At 38.8% G+C, this 16,401-nt stretch overlaps 1 protein-coding gene across 1 annotated transcript; it reads right to left on the bottom strand.

Moving 5' to 3' along the window:
- Positions 1–3,954: 3,954 nt before the first annotated feature.
- Positions 3,955–16,171, bottom strand: CRELD2 (cysteine rich with EGF like domains 2). The gene is made up of 10 exons (XM_027889570.1): positions 15,974–16,171; positions 14,939–15,021; positions 13,991–14,101; positions 11,399–11,490; positions 10,212–10,388; positions 8,924–9,022; positions 7,327–7,404; positions 6,426–6,521; positions 5,437–5,577; positions 3,955–4,532 (listed from the first exon to the last, which is right to left on the bottom strand). The coding sequence occupies exons 1-10, from the start codon at positions 16,154–16,156 to the stop codon at positions 4,474–4,476; spliced, it is 1,119 nt and encodes a 372-aa protein (XP_027745371.1). The 5' UTR covers positions 16,157–16,171; the 3' UTR covers positions 3,955–4,473.
- Positions 16,172–16,401: the final 230 nt, after the last annotated feature.

Here is a 16,401-nt window from a genome sequence, read left to right as displayed (position 1 = left end):
TCTCAGCATGAAGGAATGGAGTCAAGAAAGCCAAAGCTCACTTGGAGAACTAGCAAGGGATTTGATGAGTATCGAGGGCTGCTATAGGCATGTCTGCAGCAAATGAAACCATGAAATTAGACAAGGTGTGAAGTTGCTGAAAAGGATGAGAACTCAATTTTGACCCAAGGAAGAAAATAAAAAAAAAGCACTGACAGTTATTTTCAATAACCTCAGAAAGTTCCTTTCAGAATAGAAAAAATACAACCTTAGAAAATAACCCATGGCAGTCTGATAGATACAGGGAAGGGAGGGGTATCTGGAGCTCAGCTAGGATCATTAGGGAGAACTGTTATTTATATTATTGCTGCATATGATCCAGGACTACATGGGGTTCGTTGGTTGGTTTGGATTTTGGTGCAGGTTTTTTCTTCATTTTTTTCTCCCCACACATTCTTTTCAGTTAGTCACTTGTTAAGGCAAACTTGAATTATTTGTGTGCCTAACTTTGTGCTGTATTAAGAATGGTCTGAAAGCAATCTGAAGGGCACGGGGGACTCTGTTTGTCAGGGAGAATTGTCTTAACATATGTACATAGTGCTGCATATAACAGCATATGCTCAAAATGTGATTTGGTGATTTTCACAATTCTTGATGCTTTTTCAACTTGCAAATGTCATTTTTTGCCTTTTGTACTGACAACTGCCTAAACAGTACCTCTCCCACACATATTAGGATGATGTATGATTAGTCCTCATCATCCATAAAAGGAAAAAGGGTTGTGTTTGTACAGTACATCTCATATATTTTACAGTTACCTATATCCTGATCTTGTCTATAACCCCTGGACTTTGACATCTTTCTTGAGGCAGAAGATGGTGATTTGAACACTTTCAGGTGATCTCTGACTTTCTGCATTATTTAAATAATTAAGGTATTCTGCAAAACAGACTTCATTTACCCTATTTATGAATAGATGGTATTATACTTTGCAGACAACTCAGTTCTATTATAGACATGCTGGGAATTCACATCAAAGAAAAAACTATTTATGTTGCAATGTTCAGATGAAAACATTTCAGCACATACTTTGATTTCTAACTTTAAACACTGCAGGAAAATTGTTCTATACATGCTGCATACTTCAGACTGCTTTCCTGGCCTTGTTTAGAGCCTTACTTGAAATATGCAGGTCTCTAGGTTTGCTTGCTACTGGCAAGTGTTCCTGGACCTTCTTTGGATTGCAGTTATGACATACAAGACAATCTTGTCCTTTAAAGGGCAAGATAATACTGAATAGTGTATTTCCCATTCTTGACCTAAGACTACTACCCCAAAGTAGTAGCAAAACAATCTAGCAAAAGAGATGCCACTTTCAGTTTCATACCACACAGCATGAAGTTACCAAAATAAATAATAGATGTGAATCTAGAAGTTCAAGGTTCACCTTGGTATTTATGACAAAACTACCTAACCAGCACTTCACCAACATATTGGTGAAGTATTTACCAACACAGTTATATAGTTTGACGAGACACATAATTTCAAGTACATCTCGTACAACATAACCAGATGTCCTTACAAATGCAATGAAAAATCTAATGGGAACAGCTCATTTTTTTAGCACTGAGCTGTTAATATATACAGTAGAATGCATTGATAGCCTGGACCGGGTCGATTAACAGAAAGCACTTAAACTTCACTGTCAGTTTCTGCTAATCAGCTTAAATCCTTCTTCTCCACCCTCTTCATTCTGATTACAAAGGGCAAAACCCAAGAGAATTGAGTTCAATCCCCACTTTATTCAAGGTGAGGAGGGGGGGGAAAGTTCAGTTAAAACAGTTTTTAGCTCCAACCTCTAGAACAGAGCAGTAATTACAGTCTGAAGTAATGAAAGAAGGATTCAGAACAAGAGAACTTACTCTTTAGAACCTCAGCATCAAGACAGCATAAGGTAGTAGCATAGTACTAAATATTTATCACATATATAATTTCTTCAGAGAAAGCTCTAACTATTTGAATTCTCCTTTTTGGACCCCAAAATAACTTAATGCAGAGCAACAAGTGCCTCTAATTGGTGGGCAGGGGAGGACTGAGGAAAGACTATTATCAACTCCTAATATCCAGCTAGCACATCTGTATGTTTTGTAGGAAACAACACTCTGATAGTTCTACTCCAGTAATGGAAAACTGAAAAGATTTTTCTCCACAACAGTTTGGTTCTATCAGACTACTCTCATTACTTTTGCAGGTCGGCTAGGAAGAATTTCTCCTCTCTATCACCAGCGAAAAAAACAAATTCTTCAAGTTTTTGGTTTTCATCACTTCATCTCAGAGGTGAGCTTAACTAGGACAATTCAGTTAGGGCTTTTTGTCCAAAGCTTTGGGGGGTGGGAAGCAAATACTTTCACAACGTAGTTAAGAATCTCATCAGGTATCCCCAAGAGTCCCAAATAACTTGAAAGGAACTTAGGAAGAATTATTTCAGGCTTGAAACATTAATAGAAGAGTTGAGACTGGAGAGACAATTCCCTGAAGTATGAGTTGATGGTAGTTTCTAAACACAACTGACATTTCATGTTACTATTAAGAACCATTCCTATGACCACCTGCAACACCTGAGAGTTAAATGTGAATGACTGAGTAACAAAGACAAGCTACATTACAGCAAGATCCTTAAAGGCTAATACTGTTGTAACTAGCTACACCTGTACAAAAAAAAAAAATCCTAAAGATCCTTGAGCTGTATTCCCTGCGTTCTCCAAACTGTCTACTTATTCCTCCTTTTAATTTAGCATTTATTAAATACAATACCTACCCTACAACTTGCAACACATGTGGCCCATAGGCCCAGGTCTGGTAATTACAGCTGAGAAAGCTGTGAAGATTTCATTCTCAGACTAGTAAGTAAAGAAATATTTAGATACAACAGCTGAAGGAAACTGACTTAAAGAAAGGTGTCACAGAGACTTTAATACAACCAGGTATTTAGACTAACGTACACAGTATCAGCTTAGACAGCTTTTAACGTAAGAATCCAACAGAACCCTTTTCTATACAATATTCACAAACTGAACTGTGACTTAGTCTGAAGAAAGAAGTCTTCAGAAGAATAGAGATGTCTGGCCTTCACCACTCAACAGGTTAATCCTATTTATAGCCTTTTTATTTCCCCTTACCTCAGGGTACTGTTTATAATGTCTTCATAGACAAACCTAAGCTATGCTCTATTTAGCTGTATTCTACAAGCCCTCTTTATACTCCCTGTATCCACCACTACAATGTATTCTAAGCTTTACTCACTTCACCAGAGTTTTAAACACTGTACCTGGATGGTCCTTACCTTATTTACAGCTGTGAGAGTCCTAGAGAACATACCCATTTTAGCTCTTTTACTTTTCTTTAAGCTTAGAGACAACACACAGGAAATTCTGTTTATGCTATGCTTATAACTTTTCCCACTGAAATGGCACAAGAGGCAAGATGATAAATTGATTGTAGTACGCTTGGTCTGCAGGACAGGAAGCTATTATACACAACAGTAGACTGTACTGAAAGCCATGTATTCATCAATTTTAAAGAGTATTCACATAACAACTGCGAGCCACTGAGTGCAGGTGTTAGCCAAACCTGCTCCTCATCACTGCATAAACTAGTTTATATAGTTAATGCAACTTCTGGCAGAAAGTCTTGCCTACCTGCCTTTGAAAAGCAAAGTTTGATATGATTCTTCTTTTAGAGGAGTGTGTATGAGAGGAGGATGTTGTTGGGTTTTACTTTTTTTTTTTTTTTTCTCATATACATTCAAACTGAGTGCTGAAATTCAGTGCTGAACTGAAATACAGTTTACAAGTTTCTGGGGTTTTGTTTTTTGAGGGTTATTTGGTTTTGTTTAGTGTTGGTATTCTTTTTTTTCACTGATTTAAAAGAAAAATAGACATGACAACACACAGCAAGGTATTAACATGTTAAAAATTTTAAGGCACATTCCAACAAAATAAACTTTTATTGAATGCAATATTAGGCATTCTATTTGTTTAAGGGAACACTGCTTCCCCCCCAAAGAAATTCCCTTTGATAGTTTCCAAAAGCTGTATTTCAGTTACAGAAATATTTCTCATGATTAGAAACATCAAACTTAAGTCTAAATTTTCCTTGAATTACGAAGTGCAACTCAATTCTTCCAAAAGATAACAGTTTTCAGTAGGCACTAGAACAAGAAGCCTGTAAATTGTTTACATTTGCTGGGTACAATGTTGTATTCATTCAAATTTCATACTAACCCATCTAAGTGTTGTTCTTGAAGAATTATATAAAAAGGGAGATTTCAGAATAAAGAAATGCAGCTTAAAGAGCAGGTTATCACCATTTTTAAAAAAAATCTTAATGGTAACCTGCATATTTAATACCATTTCCACAGTATGTCAGCTAGCAGAGGCTTAGTCCAATAATTTAAAACTTTAGATAGGAATGTCTTTTGGTTCTGAACAAAGATCATAAGTCATCATGTCCAGTATGTGAAGGCTCAGTTTTTTCACTCTCTGCTTCCTCTCCTGTGAAAATAAATATCACAGTTAGAATACAAATCTACTATTAATTATACCATATGATTTTTGACATTCGAATCTTTTTAAGAGAAACCCAAAACATGTTTTATCAAGACCAGAGAAGGAATTATAAGCCATACAGAAGAGCTACTTGCACCATCCTCCTAGTATAAGCATAGTACAACTGCTCCATTCAGATGTTAAAACAGCCTTTAAAAAAGGAGAGTGTTTTTATTATACTGGGAAAAGTATTATCTAAGAAAAAAAAAACTAAGCCCATTTGTCAACTTTTCATTTTACTTTTAGTCTCGTAAAATGTCAGGCCACATTAAAAACACAATAACTGATATTCTGAGTATCTGCATTGGAGAAGCACATAACTGATTTTAAAGGACTAATAACAGTACTGAGAGTATAAGGTATGAACTGAGCAGCCTTGAGTAGCAATACAACACAGATCTTTACAGCTTATTAGTACAAGAGCCATAAGCAGTCTTGGGGATGGAATGAGCGGACAGAATGACCAAACAAGCCAAGAAACACAAAGAAAATAAAGGTATGAAATTCAGCGTCTCTCATCTACTCTTCTACAACCGTTATTGCAAAATAATTCCAGTTTTCACTTTCACATTGTAAAAGAAGCCTAGATGGAGTAATGAAACATTTATGAATGTAATGGTGCCCATAATGTCTCAACAGATTCTAGAAAAAAATTACACTTGAATTTCTTGACTGAAGGTATAGTTTATGTCAAGCTAAACAGTTCCATACTATGGAGAGACCATAGCTGTAGGATGATGAGAAATTATACAGAGGAGGTTACAAGCAACTAGACCCTTAGACTAAAATAGAACTCCAAGCTGTCAATGTGGTGTATTTTTAAAAAAATTGTCACTGAAAAGCTACTTGCCTGGTTTTACAGTTTGAACACATGTGCCATCCTTATCTTCAAATCCTTCTGAACATACACACTTGTAACTACCTGATGTATTAACACAGTCTTGATTCTCTTTCGTGCAGACCTTTTCAGGAAGGTTACATTCATCTATATCTAGAGATAGAATAGGGAAAGAAGGGTCCACTGCTGTTATTTTGTTATAAAATGTACTCAATCTCAGTCATATAAACAAAATTCTATTCAAATACAAAAAAAACTTAGGAGCAGAATGCTGCTGCAACAGATTTAACTTAAGCTGATTCTTCATGCTTTACACTGTGTTTCAAAGTTATTCAGATAGTACTGGGGTTTTTTATGTTTTGCAGGTCCCTGTGTGGGGAAATGTACTAAGCAATTACATTTGTCACAATTAAGCAATTCCTCTTAATCTACTGAACATTTTCCTCACAGTCATTTTCTATTTATGCCATCAAAGTATAGCTAAAGGGAACAGAGCCTGTAAATACTACATCACAGTTAATAGCTTCTTAGGATTATGCGTATGTTCTGCTCTTCCCCCCAGAGAAAGTCTAATATCATGTTGTAATTCACTATGAATGAACATCATTTGAACTTCGACATTAATGGATTAACAGAAAGGCAGCAGAATCCACACTGCATTCCAGCCTTTCTGTTACAAAATGAATAGAGACACACACACCTGATGAAGTGGCAGATGACTGAAAAGAGACTCATGTGGCTGTTTCCCAAACATGCTATATAGTACTTTTTGTTCCTTTGTACGGGTGGTTAATTTTAAGCCTTGTCAAGCATATTATCTCAGTAATATACAGAAAGTTATTACAAATATCTTTGCAGCCAATACCAGAACAAATGGGTTCATTCTGACAGGCTTGGAAATAGAAGCACACAAACATGAACATACTTATCTGCTCCTCAGCATGGCTACCCAAGAGAGTGAGCTAACCAATGGTCTACCATGTACTGCTAAATCCACCAACCTGTACACTTTTCATCTTCCTTCACATATCCAGATGCACAGGTCTTACATTTGTCAGAACCTTCTCCCGTGCAACCTACACAGCTGGCATCACATCCTAAAGATAAAGTATTTTATGAATAAAAAAAAATTATGTATCTGAGGTTTAAAATACCACTCTTAAAGCCAGACAGCTTACCCATATAAGGAATACTAGAATGGTCTGGGCTGGAAGTTGACCTTAAAGATCATCTCGTTCTAATCCCCCTGCCATGGGAAGGAACACCTTTCACTAGACCAGGTTACTCAGAGCTCCATCCAACCTGTCCTTGAACACTTCCAGGGATGCAGCATTCACAGTTTCTCTGGCTCAGTTCCCCACTACCCTCACAGTAAAGTAGTTCTTCCTATATCTAATCTAAACCTGCTCTCCTTCAGTTTGAAGCCATTCCCCCTTCTTCTGTCCACTACATGCCTTTGTAAAAAAGTCCCTCTCCATCTTTATTGTAGGCCTCTTTAAGTACTGAAAGGTTGCTATAAGGTCTCCCTGGAGCCTGCTCTTCTCCAGGCTGAACTATCCCAGCTCTCTCAGTCTGTCTTCATAGAAGAGGTGCTCCAGCCCCTTGATCAAAGTCTTCATGGTCTCCTCTGGACTCACTGAAGTAGGTCCATGCCTTCCTTATGTTGGGGGCCCCAGAGCTGGATGCAGTACTCACAGTGGGGGTCTCACAAGAGCAGAGTAGGAATAAACAGAAATCTCTTGCTTTCCTCATACAATAGGTCTAAAGCCTCATCCTCCCCTGCCCACTCAGAACCAGACCACACTGTACCAAAAGCCTGGCACCATGCTCTTTTTTAGAATTACCTCTACCATTAGATTAGGATTCTAGACAGTAAAATACAACAGAAGATTACAAAGAAACCTTTGCACGAGAAAGATCCATCTGTGTTCAAACAATACTGGTGATCTTTGCAAGGAGAAGTAGCACACTCATCTAAATCTGAAAGATAAAAAGTGACAAGTTACCTAAGACTTTGAGATCAGATGTGCAACAGGTTAGACACAGAAGCTGCATGGTAACATATACTGTTTTGTTCAATGTAAAACTGAATTTAAAAAAAAAAAAAAAAATCAAAACTGATCCTTAGAAGATATTTTGTGATGACACTGATGTATTAGAAATTCAAGAGCTGAAATTAAAAGAACTCCCATAACACCTGCAATCCTTGTAATTTTCAAATCAGTTGTTTTCAAGTCATTCTTTATGCTTTTTATGCAAATATAAACAAGCAGATACACTACTGTTCTGGAATACTCTCCTCTACTCCTACATTACCAAGCTATTTTAAGCATTAGAAAACTTATACAAATGCACACATATACACCTCTTAGTTTATTATATAAAACAAATTGGAGCAAACCAGGTTATGGTTAGGACTGGCCAAGTGAAACCTTCTATCTGGAAAATTAAAATATGCTAGTCTTGTGATTTCGAAGAAAGGGCACAACAGTATTTAATTAAAAAAATTCAGACAAAGGAAGGCTATTTCAGACCCCTTGCTGTCACTCTCATCCTGTTGCTGCTACTGATCCTATCATTCCTACTGATTACTCAATTGAGTTATACTTGATTAGTGGCGATGATTATTTGGAATAAAACAGCTGTACAGAAGACAATACTAAAGCACCTTAAAAACGCTCTTGGAGTGTTTCAATAGTTGCCTAAGCAGGCATTGCAGGAACAGTAATTCCAAGCCCAGGTCTCACCGACACTCTGAAGAGGAAGCAGTGTTCATACAGTTTCTAAAATACTGTTTCCAGGCTTTATGCTAAGGATCTTTATGGATCAAATTCAACCAGTTACATAGAATGTGTTACTCTCCTCTAGCGCACTCCTGCATTGGGAGCATTAGTATTTGCTTTTTTTCCTGAAATGTTTCATACTTATCTCCTTACAAACCAAGTTAAATGCTAAGGTAGAAATAGGTAAGAGATTAATGGAAATACTGAGCTTGATGTCTCCTGATCTTTCTCTCCAATAATATGAAAAGTTAGCATGCATATCTTTTAGTGAAATGTTTGAGCTCCACTAGGGTTGAGCATTTATGACAGACAAAGCTATGTGAAGGCAGTTGTGCAATTACTACAAAGTATGTAGGTAAGTTTACAGGAATCTTCCAGTTGTTTACAAAATAGCTTAAATCAAGACCAGGGCACTGTTTAGCATTTAAATAAACACCAGGAAAACCCATGCCTGAAATGAAAGGGTATTCTACCAAACTAAAAAGATCTACAGTGAATAGTATCATAAAGACAAACAATATCACCGGGCAATCAATGGTGAGAAAATACTGCTTTCCTGCAACATGGAAAAAGTTAGGAAGAGAGAGATTACCAAAATTGTAGAAATCTAAACTGAGTGCTTCCATAAAATGCAATAAAACTCAAAGCGATGTCATCTAATGTCACCAGCCATTGTTACCACAAAACCTGTTTGAAGTCCGCCAAGCATTACTCACCCACACAAGCTCCACCTTCGTCTTTAATCCAGCCTTCTTTACAGTCTTGGCAGTCCTTGTTACTTGAACCAGTACAAGTTTTACAGGCAGCGTGGCAGGCTGAGAGTAGAGAAAATTACAACGTGAGCTTTGTTGAGAGATTACAAGACAAATTTGGGCACACAAACTCTCAAACAAAAATTTCTTTAGGATTCACTGGAAGCTACTATATTTTAGGAGCCTGAAACTCCCATTCACATCTCCATAAAGTCAAAATTTATTTTACAAACATGCAGCTCTATCCTACCAAAACAACCGCAAAAACCTCAAATACCCTCAAAAGCTCCTGGAAGCCAAACCTGGCAATTACAGTCATCTGCACACTGAGAAGAGCACCATTCTATTGACCAGAAGTGGCAGGTCCAACTTCCAAAATATTTGGGAAGAGAAGATCAAGTAAGTAAACTTTGCTCAGCCCCTCGGGGATGGGACATAATAGTTTAAACATCAGACTCTGCAGTTCTACCTAATGAATCCTCACACTACTTCATTTGCAAGCAGGTGTGAGCAATGTGTGAAGTGATATCACTCTGAAGAGATTCAGAAGGAAATAAACTAGAAATCCAGCTCCATATGCATATTATACACATATATTACATGCATATATAACACACCATATATAACATATGTATGTTATATATAACAATATAAAAGAAATCATACAGTAGAATTACTACACATCCAGATTAAAGAGAAAACAATATAGACTGTTGAGAAACAATTTATTAGACCCCAGGATCAGGAGGTAGGTTGTTGCAGAATCTCATAAGGGTGTAAAAACAGTTCAAAATCTGACCAATTGCAAAAGTTTACTCCTGTGACCTCACTTTGTTTTAAAATTAATCTTAGACATACCTAACTGGAATCTAAGTAGTCCACACTACAGATCAGCTGTTTCCATGCCCATTTATTCCAGTTAAGCTTATTTGAGACATGAAGAAAGCCTAGCTTTCAAAGTAGTTCAGGATGCAATAATTTCAGCTAAAGACTTTACAAGTATGAAGCAGAGGGAGAAAGACACATATGAGTTCTGCTTCTTAAACTAAAGCAGAAAAAAACCCTAAACTCAAAGGCAGTCTGGAAGTGTAACTTAGCAAAACCTTAGAATTACACCAAAGTGATTGACACGTCATCTATGCTTAAAGCTGTATTTTGTTTCTGCCTTTGTTAGTTTAAACTGCTTCTAGTTTTCTTTACAAAAACTGAAGAAGTAACACAAAGATATAAGTGTGTGTTAAGACTCCATTACCTGTACAAACAGAATGCGTCTCATTTCTCAAGGTACTGAAGTAACCACTGGAACAGTCCAAACAAAATTCTCCTGTGTACTCCTTGTTACAGCTACATGAGCCGTCTCCACCTCGGGTACCATCACCATCACAGTGGCCATTTCCATGGCAAGGTCTTTCTGATCCACCACGACAAGCTAAAAAGGATCAAAAATATTTTAAAATGACATGTTAAAGGAAATAACATCCTATTCTCAGACACAAGCCCCTGTGAAGAGAGAAGTCCCTCTCTCTTCAGATAGAGTAAAATAAAATGAAAATTAATAAAAAAGAGTCACATTAAACCAGGATATGATTTCAAAAGTATTTTTCTACCCTTGAGAATAACCAAAAGGTTTGCAACAAGGGAATGTTCAGTAATATACTCAAGAGAAACTCAAAACAATTTCCTGAAAAGTTCACTTATCAATTTAATTTTGGGTAAAGATCATGGCTTAGAACTTTTGTTTTCCTAGCTTCCTGGATAAAGCTGGAATCTTTCCTTTTTCTGAATCTCTGAGAAGCCTGATATCCCAATTGTAAATACCTACCAGAAATCATTTAGATCAATACAGGGAATGGGCACTTAATTTTTAACAATACCTAAGAGGCCAAAGTTGATCAACGTACAAGGTTTAGAGATTTATTCATAAGACAAGCTTCAAAGGCCAAAATATCTCTTTTATCACTTTTGCAAAGACCTTACTTTCATCTCCCACCTACTTTTACCGAATTTCTCTCATTGCCTTTTTAACTGATTCTCAGATGCAAATTTCTTAATTTAATTCCCCAACAGTGTTTTAGCTGTTTTACTCTTGAAACTGAACAAGGATTCTTGTTTATGAAGCTTCCGAAAGGCCACTTAAACAACAGACTTGATGCCACAGAAAGCCTTTAAGGAAGGGTCAGGTGTGGATGTGAGCATCAGATCAGATGTATTCTGCACATTTTGGTGCCCTTGGTAGCTTTGTACATTACTTCATCCCCAGAAGACTTTTATTCAGGCAGGATACTCACAATTATCAGGCAGCAGGTAGGTACACGCTATACAGCAGCCAGTTCCTCATGAAAAATATCATACTTCATGTATTTATCCATGTCAAGAAAGACTAAAGCTAACAGGTAAAAAGAACATATCTGCTACTGAATTTTTCAGAAGAAAAATTACCAAGGCAATCAGGTCCGTAAGTTCCTGCAGGGCAGCAAACTTCTATTGTTTCAATGCAAAACCACTTAAACAAATCAGGATACTTCTTCTTTCTGTATATGAAAGACATTAATGTATAAGTAAAAAAGAACAAAGCCAACTCCCACAACTCACCCAGCACAACAAAGGAGAGAAATCTATTCCACAAGACAGATTAGAAACCTACTTCTTCTGAAGATGATCCTATTTCAGGAACCAATTTCTAGAAGAAGTCCTTCAACTTGAACCTGTTAAGCTACAATACTATTAACAAACTCTACTCAAATTTTATAATTTATATTTAAGAAAAATGTGAAATAGGAGCAACAAATAAAATCAATTCATCTTCATACATACACAACTTTTTAACACCTTACTTTTAGGGAAGGTTTATATACAGTTTAGAGTGTCTTATTTTTGTCTTCCTCTTAAAGATAAATGTTGTGTCTTTATCTCAACTATACAGAAGATAACCCAGGACAGACATTAACATTGCTCAAAGTATTGGCAACTTGACAATAGGGTTAAAATTTCTCCTCTTTTTTAGCATTAATAGAATAATATTTTAGAAGGATTCTTTTTTTAACATTAAGAAGTTAGTTATGTGCTACTTGAGAACTAGCATACTCCCCCAGCAAACAATGAAATCACTTGATATAATTTGGCAAGCAATTATGAGGATGACTACAGCTCTGAATGACAGTTCACAGATTTCAGTACTGTTGATGCTGAAGTCTCAAAAACTTTTTAAGAAAAGACATAGATACAAGAGTATTCAGCAACTCTCAAGGCATGTATAGCTTATCTTTCTAAGCTGTTACATCTGACCATATCAACTCTAAGTCTCAGACCCTGAAAAGTAAATTTACTGAATGCCATATAATATCTCAGGTTAGAAGGAATCCATAAGGATCATCAAGTCCAACTCCCTGTTCCTTGCAGGACCATAAGACAAAGTGTGTCCTCCAGATGATTCCTGAACTCTAACAGGCTTGGTGCTGTGGGGAACCTGCTCCAGTGATCGACCACCCTTTATATAACAACTTGGGAAAGAAAGACCTAAGGCATTTATGGACAAAGAAACCGTCTTTTGGAAACTACGACAGAAACAGAATGATATTAGCAGGTTAAAGAGCAAAACAAAACAATAAATTGCACTCAAAAGGCCTACTAAATACATAAACTTGCCAAAACCCAATGTATTTTATGAATGGTTTTGTTTATTTTAGGAAGTCTACTTTGTCAAGGTTTCTAGTTTAAGACCTGTTTCTTTCAGTTCTGCAGATTTAAGCCACATTCATGACTCTGGGTTGCATAGCTTATGTTTCTGGAAGGCATGTTCTATGAGGACCACCTAAGGACTCTGTGCTTGTCTAGGAGGCAGAGGGAGTGACATCATTGCTCTCTGCAGCTTACTGAGGGGAAGTAGAGAAGGAGGTGCTCTTATCTCTTGTACCTAGTGACAGGACACATGTGAATTGTTCACAGTTGCACCAGGGGAGGTTTAGACTGGATAGTAGGAAGCATTTCTAACCAAGAGAGTGGTCAAACAATGGAATAGGTTTCCTAGAGAGGTGGTTGATGCCCCAAGCCTGTCAGTGTTAGAGGTGTTTGGATAATGTCCTTAATAACATGCTTTAACTTTTGGTCAGCCCTGAAGTTAGATTAGGTTAGGCACTTAGACTAGGTGATCACTGCAGATTCCTTCCAACTGAAATATTCTATTCTGTGATCTGCTATTTAATTCTATTTCTTTCAACTGACATGTTAACGTATACAAAATCCTGTATAGTTAGGTAAAAGGATAAAGCAGTCTTTAGGAAGAAAGCCTTCTCCAGTTATGAAATCTTATAATGGCAGTTCATCCTATTGAATTTTATCTAATTGGGAATGCTGATGGTCTAAATTAGTGAAAAAAATACTTGGAAGAAACATGATTTGGAAATAAAAAAAACCCACAAGTATTAAGAATCTAAATGCTACACTGCCATCCTTGCACTAATTGTATTTTAGACTAGTATATGAAAAGCTTATAAGATATTTCTGTTATAACAGAAATCACTGGTTAGCTTAAAAGGTAGATAGAAAAGTCAGTTGCTACTCTACTATCCTCAAGAGATCCAACTTCTACACTGATTAGCATCAACTATTCTTTTGATGCAGGGAGAACAAAACAGTTTCAGGAAAAAAAAGCAAACAAACAAAAACCACACAAGAACTAGAGTGTCCTTTGCAGTTTTATGACAAAGGGAAACAAATAAGGGACTAAACCTCACAGTTTTCCAGTGTTTGTTTGCCTCAACATCCCACTGGCAAATGAGTATGCACAGAGTATGAGAAGTGAGACTGGACGTTTTGGTGCAACACTGCTGGAACTGAAAATCAAAAAGAACATAGCGTAGCAGCACATGATACTAAAAGTCACCTGAACCCAGCTGTACCCAACGCCAACTCTTCATAGATAATGAAGAATTACCCATACTGCTATTGTTCAGGCACAAGATTAAATGTTAGTAGTTTATCCTCTTCAATAGCTTATTCACACAGAGATCTCTACCAAAAAATTATACGTACAATTTGAACCACCATTTCTCTATATGTTCTTCATGTTCTTCTACCATGTTGTTGCATTCGAAGTTACTACTGTCACACAGGTTCTCTGTGATTTCTACAAGACGAATTTCACTACAAGCAGAGAAGGAAAACCATAAATTTAATTTAAACATGCAACACAATTCAAGACATGACAGAGCGGCCAGATTTCAGCCCAGAATATTTCATCTGTTTATGGTGTGTTCTGATTTAGTTCCAAAACACAGCAAATATCAGAATAAAGAATGTTACTTCAAACAAAAAAGAAAATAGAAGAATGACCACGAGACCCTCGTGGCTTACTTGCATTTATTATGCCTGCAGATTGTAGTTTTGATAGATTTTTAGCTTCCCAGAAAACTGGAGTGCAGTACTCTTCTCTTATATTCAACAATAAATTTCATGTATTGTTAATATTTGATAGAAGCCCATGAAGCTCATAGTAACATCTCAATGCTCCAACTAAGATAAGAAATGAATTTGAAATTTAGGAGAAAGACATCAGATTACTTTTCTTCATAATCAAACATATATATAAATATACCTATATATAAAAGAGGATAGTAAGCTGTTTTCTCTTTGGCACTGAAATAGTGACAACTCTAGAGGGGAGATACTGCTTTAATTCTAAAACAAGTATTGTAGTACTCTGCACCTTTTATGATTACCAATAAACTAGTGACCATTACTTAGGATCATGTTTTTAAGACTTTAATGTGTAAATAGAAATAAAGGCATAAATAAGGGATTTTAATCTTTACTGTAATCTTTACATTAAAATGTAATGTAACAGTTTAGTAATTAAGAATTTAAGGCTTGATCAAGCAAAACTTTAGTTCAATATTTAAGTTCCAGACAAACACTTGTACAGTGAAATTACATACAGTGGACACAAAATGTAGCTGAATGAGAAGTACTGAGACAACTTACCTGGACTCATACTTTGACAGTGTCTTCTCTTCCCAAGCAGTGTTTCCACCACCAAAGTTCTTTTTAGCTGTATCTGCTAAACCCTACAAATAAAAAGTACCAAAACCAATGTAAGGTTTGTTTCTAACAAAAACTAAGGGCAATAATAGGTGCCTATATAAAAATTGTGAAAAGCAACACGCAGAAACTTCAGCAAAGCTCTGAAGCCACTGATCAAATTGCTAAGTAAAAGAAACAGCCAGTGACAGGATAAGAACTGAGAAAGTGTATGTTACAACATGATTTAATTTTCCTAATGCATAAATAAGGCCTTGATACAGTTTTGATTTACAAAAAACCCCATACACGTATGAAACTTTATACCCTTCTCCTTTAAGTTCCCACAAACTTTATTCTAATCAGCTGAACAGAATCTCTACTTCATCCAGCTTTGATAACGACCTAGTCTGCACCGTGTTGTAACTGCAGCGCCCAGAGGTTCAACAGGGCGATCAAACAACTGTCCCCAGTCCATATCCAGTGCCATCAAACCACACCTCGCAGAAACCTCCGCAGCTGAAGTGACCCACCGAGCCCGCAGCACCCGAGAGGCGCGTACCGAGAGCATCAAGCACCTGTCACCAGGCGCAGCAGCCCTTCGTCGCCAACGCCGAACGTCCCGTGTCACAGGCGGGGCTGCTGCAGGTGGCAACAGGTGGGTAATGGTGTTTTCCACCAGCATTCCCCGCAAAGCCGGGCACACTCCACCCGAGCACGGCCAGCAACAAAACACTTCGGGCTGCAGAGCTGGAGGAGCTCTGCCACCCGCCCGCTTCAGCACCGCGACAGCGGCCGGAGCGGGACCCGCCGCGGCCCCATCAGTCGCCCAGGCACTGCCAGGGACGCGGCCCCGGCGGAGGTGCTCCCGGAGCGCAGCCCTGGGCGCAGAGCCGGCCCGGCCGGGGACCGGCGCTGCCCTTCGGCGTGGGGCCTCCGCAAGCCCCCTGTCCCACGGCGGGGCGGCCCGCCCACCCCCTGCTCGGCCCCGCCGCCCACCTGGTTGAACCTGTCCACGATGCCTCGGCAGGTGGAGCACGCCAGGCGCCGCCGCTCCCCGGCGCCGCGGGCGGCGGGCGGCAGCAGCAGAAGCAGCAGTAGGAGGGCGGCGCAGAGCAGCGCGGCTGAGGCGGCGCGGGTCGGGCGAGCGGGCCCCGGGCGGGCGGCGGGGCCGGGCCCCATGGCGAGGGCGCGTTAGCCCGGCACGCGCAGAGGGGCGGCCCCACCGAGCCCCCTCAGCACCGCCGCGCGAGCCCCATTCAGATTTCCGCGTCAGCCGCACGCGCGCCGCGCCCGCGGGCGTTCGTTGGTGGAGACGGCGGGAGCCGAGGAACGTGGTCCAATCAGCGCCCGCCACGCTCCAGGCCAATGGGAGCGCCCCGCGTGCCAGGAGAGCCGAGCGGGGGGCGCGGCCGAGCCGTGTGAGG

The sequence above is a fragment of the Empidonax traillii genome, unplaced genomic scaffold, assembly GCF_003031625.1.
Source record: "Empidonax traillii isolate 1590-97213 ecotype Southwest subspecies unplaced genomic scaffold, ASM303162v1 scaffold266:size720578, whole genome shotgun sequence".
NCBI classification, from domain to species: Eukaryota; Metazoa; Chordata; class Aves; order Passeriformes; family Tyrannidae; genus Empidonax; species Empidonax traillii.
This window is presented reverse-complemented; position numbering and strand designations above follow the sequence as displayed.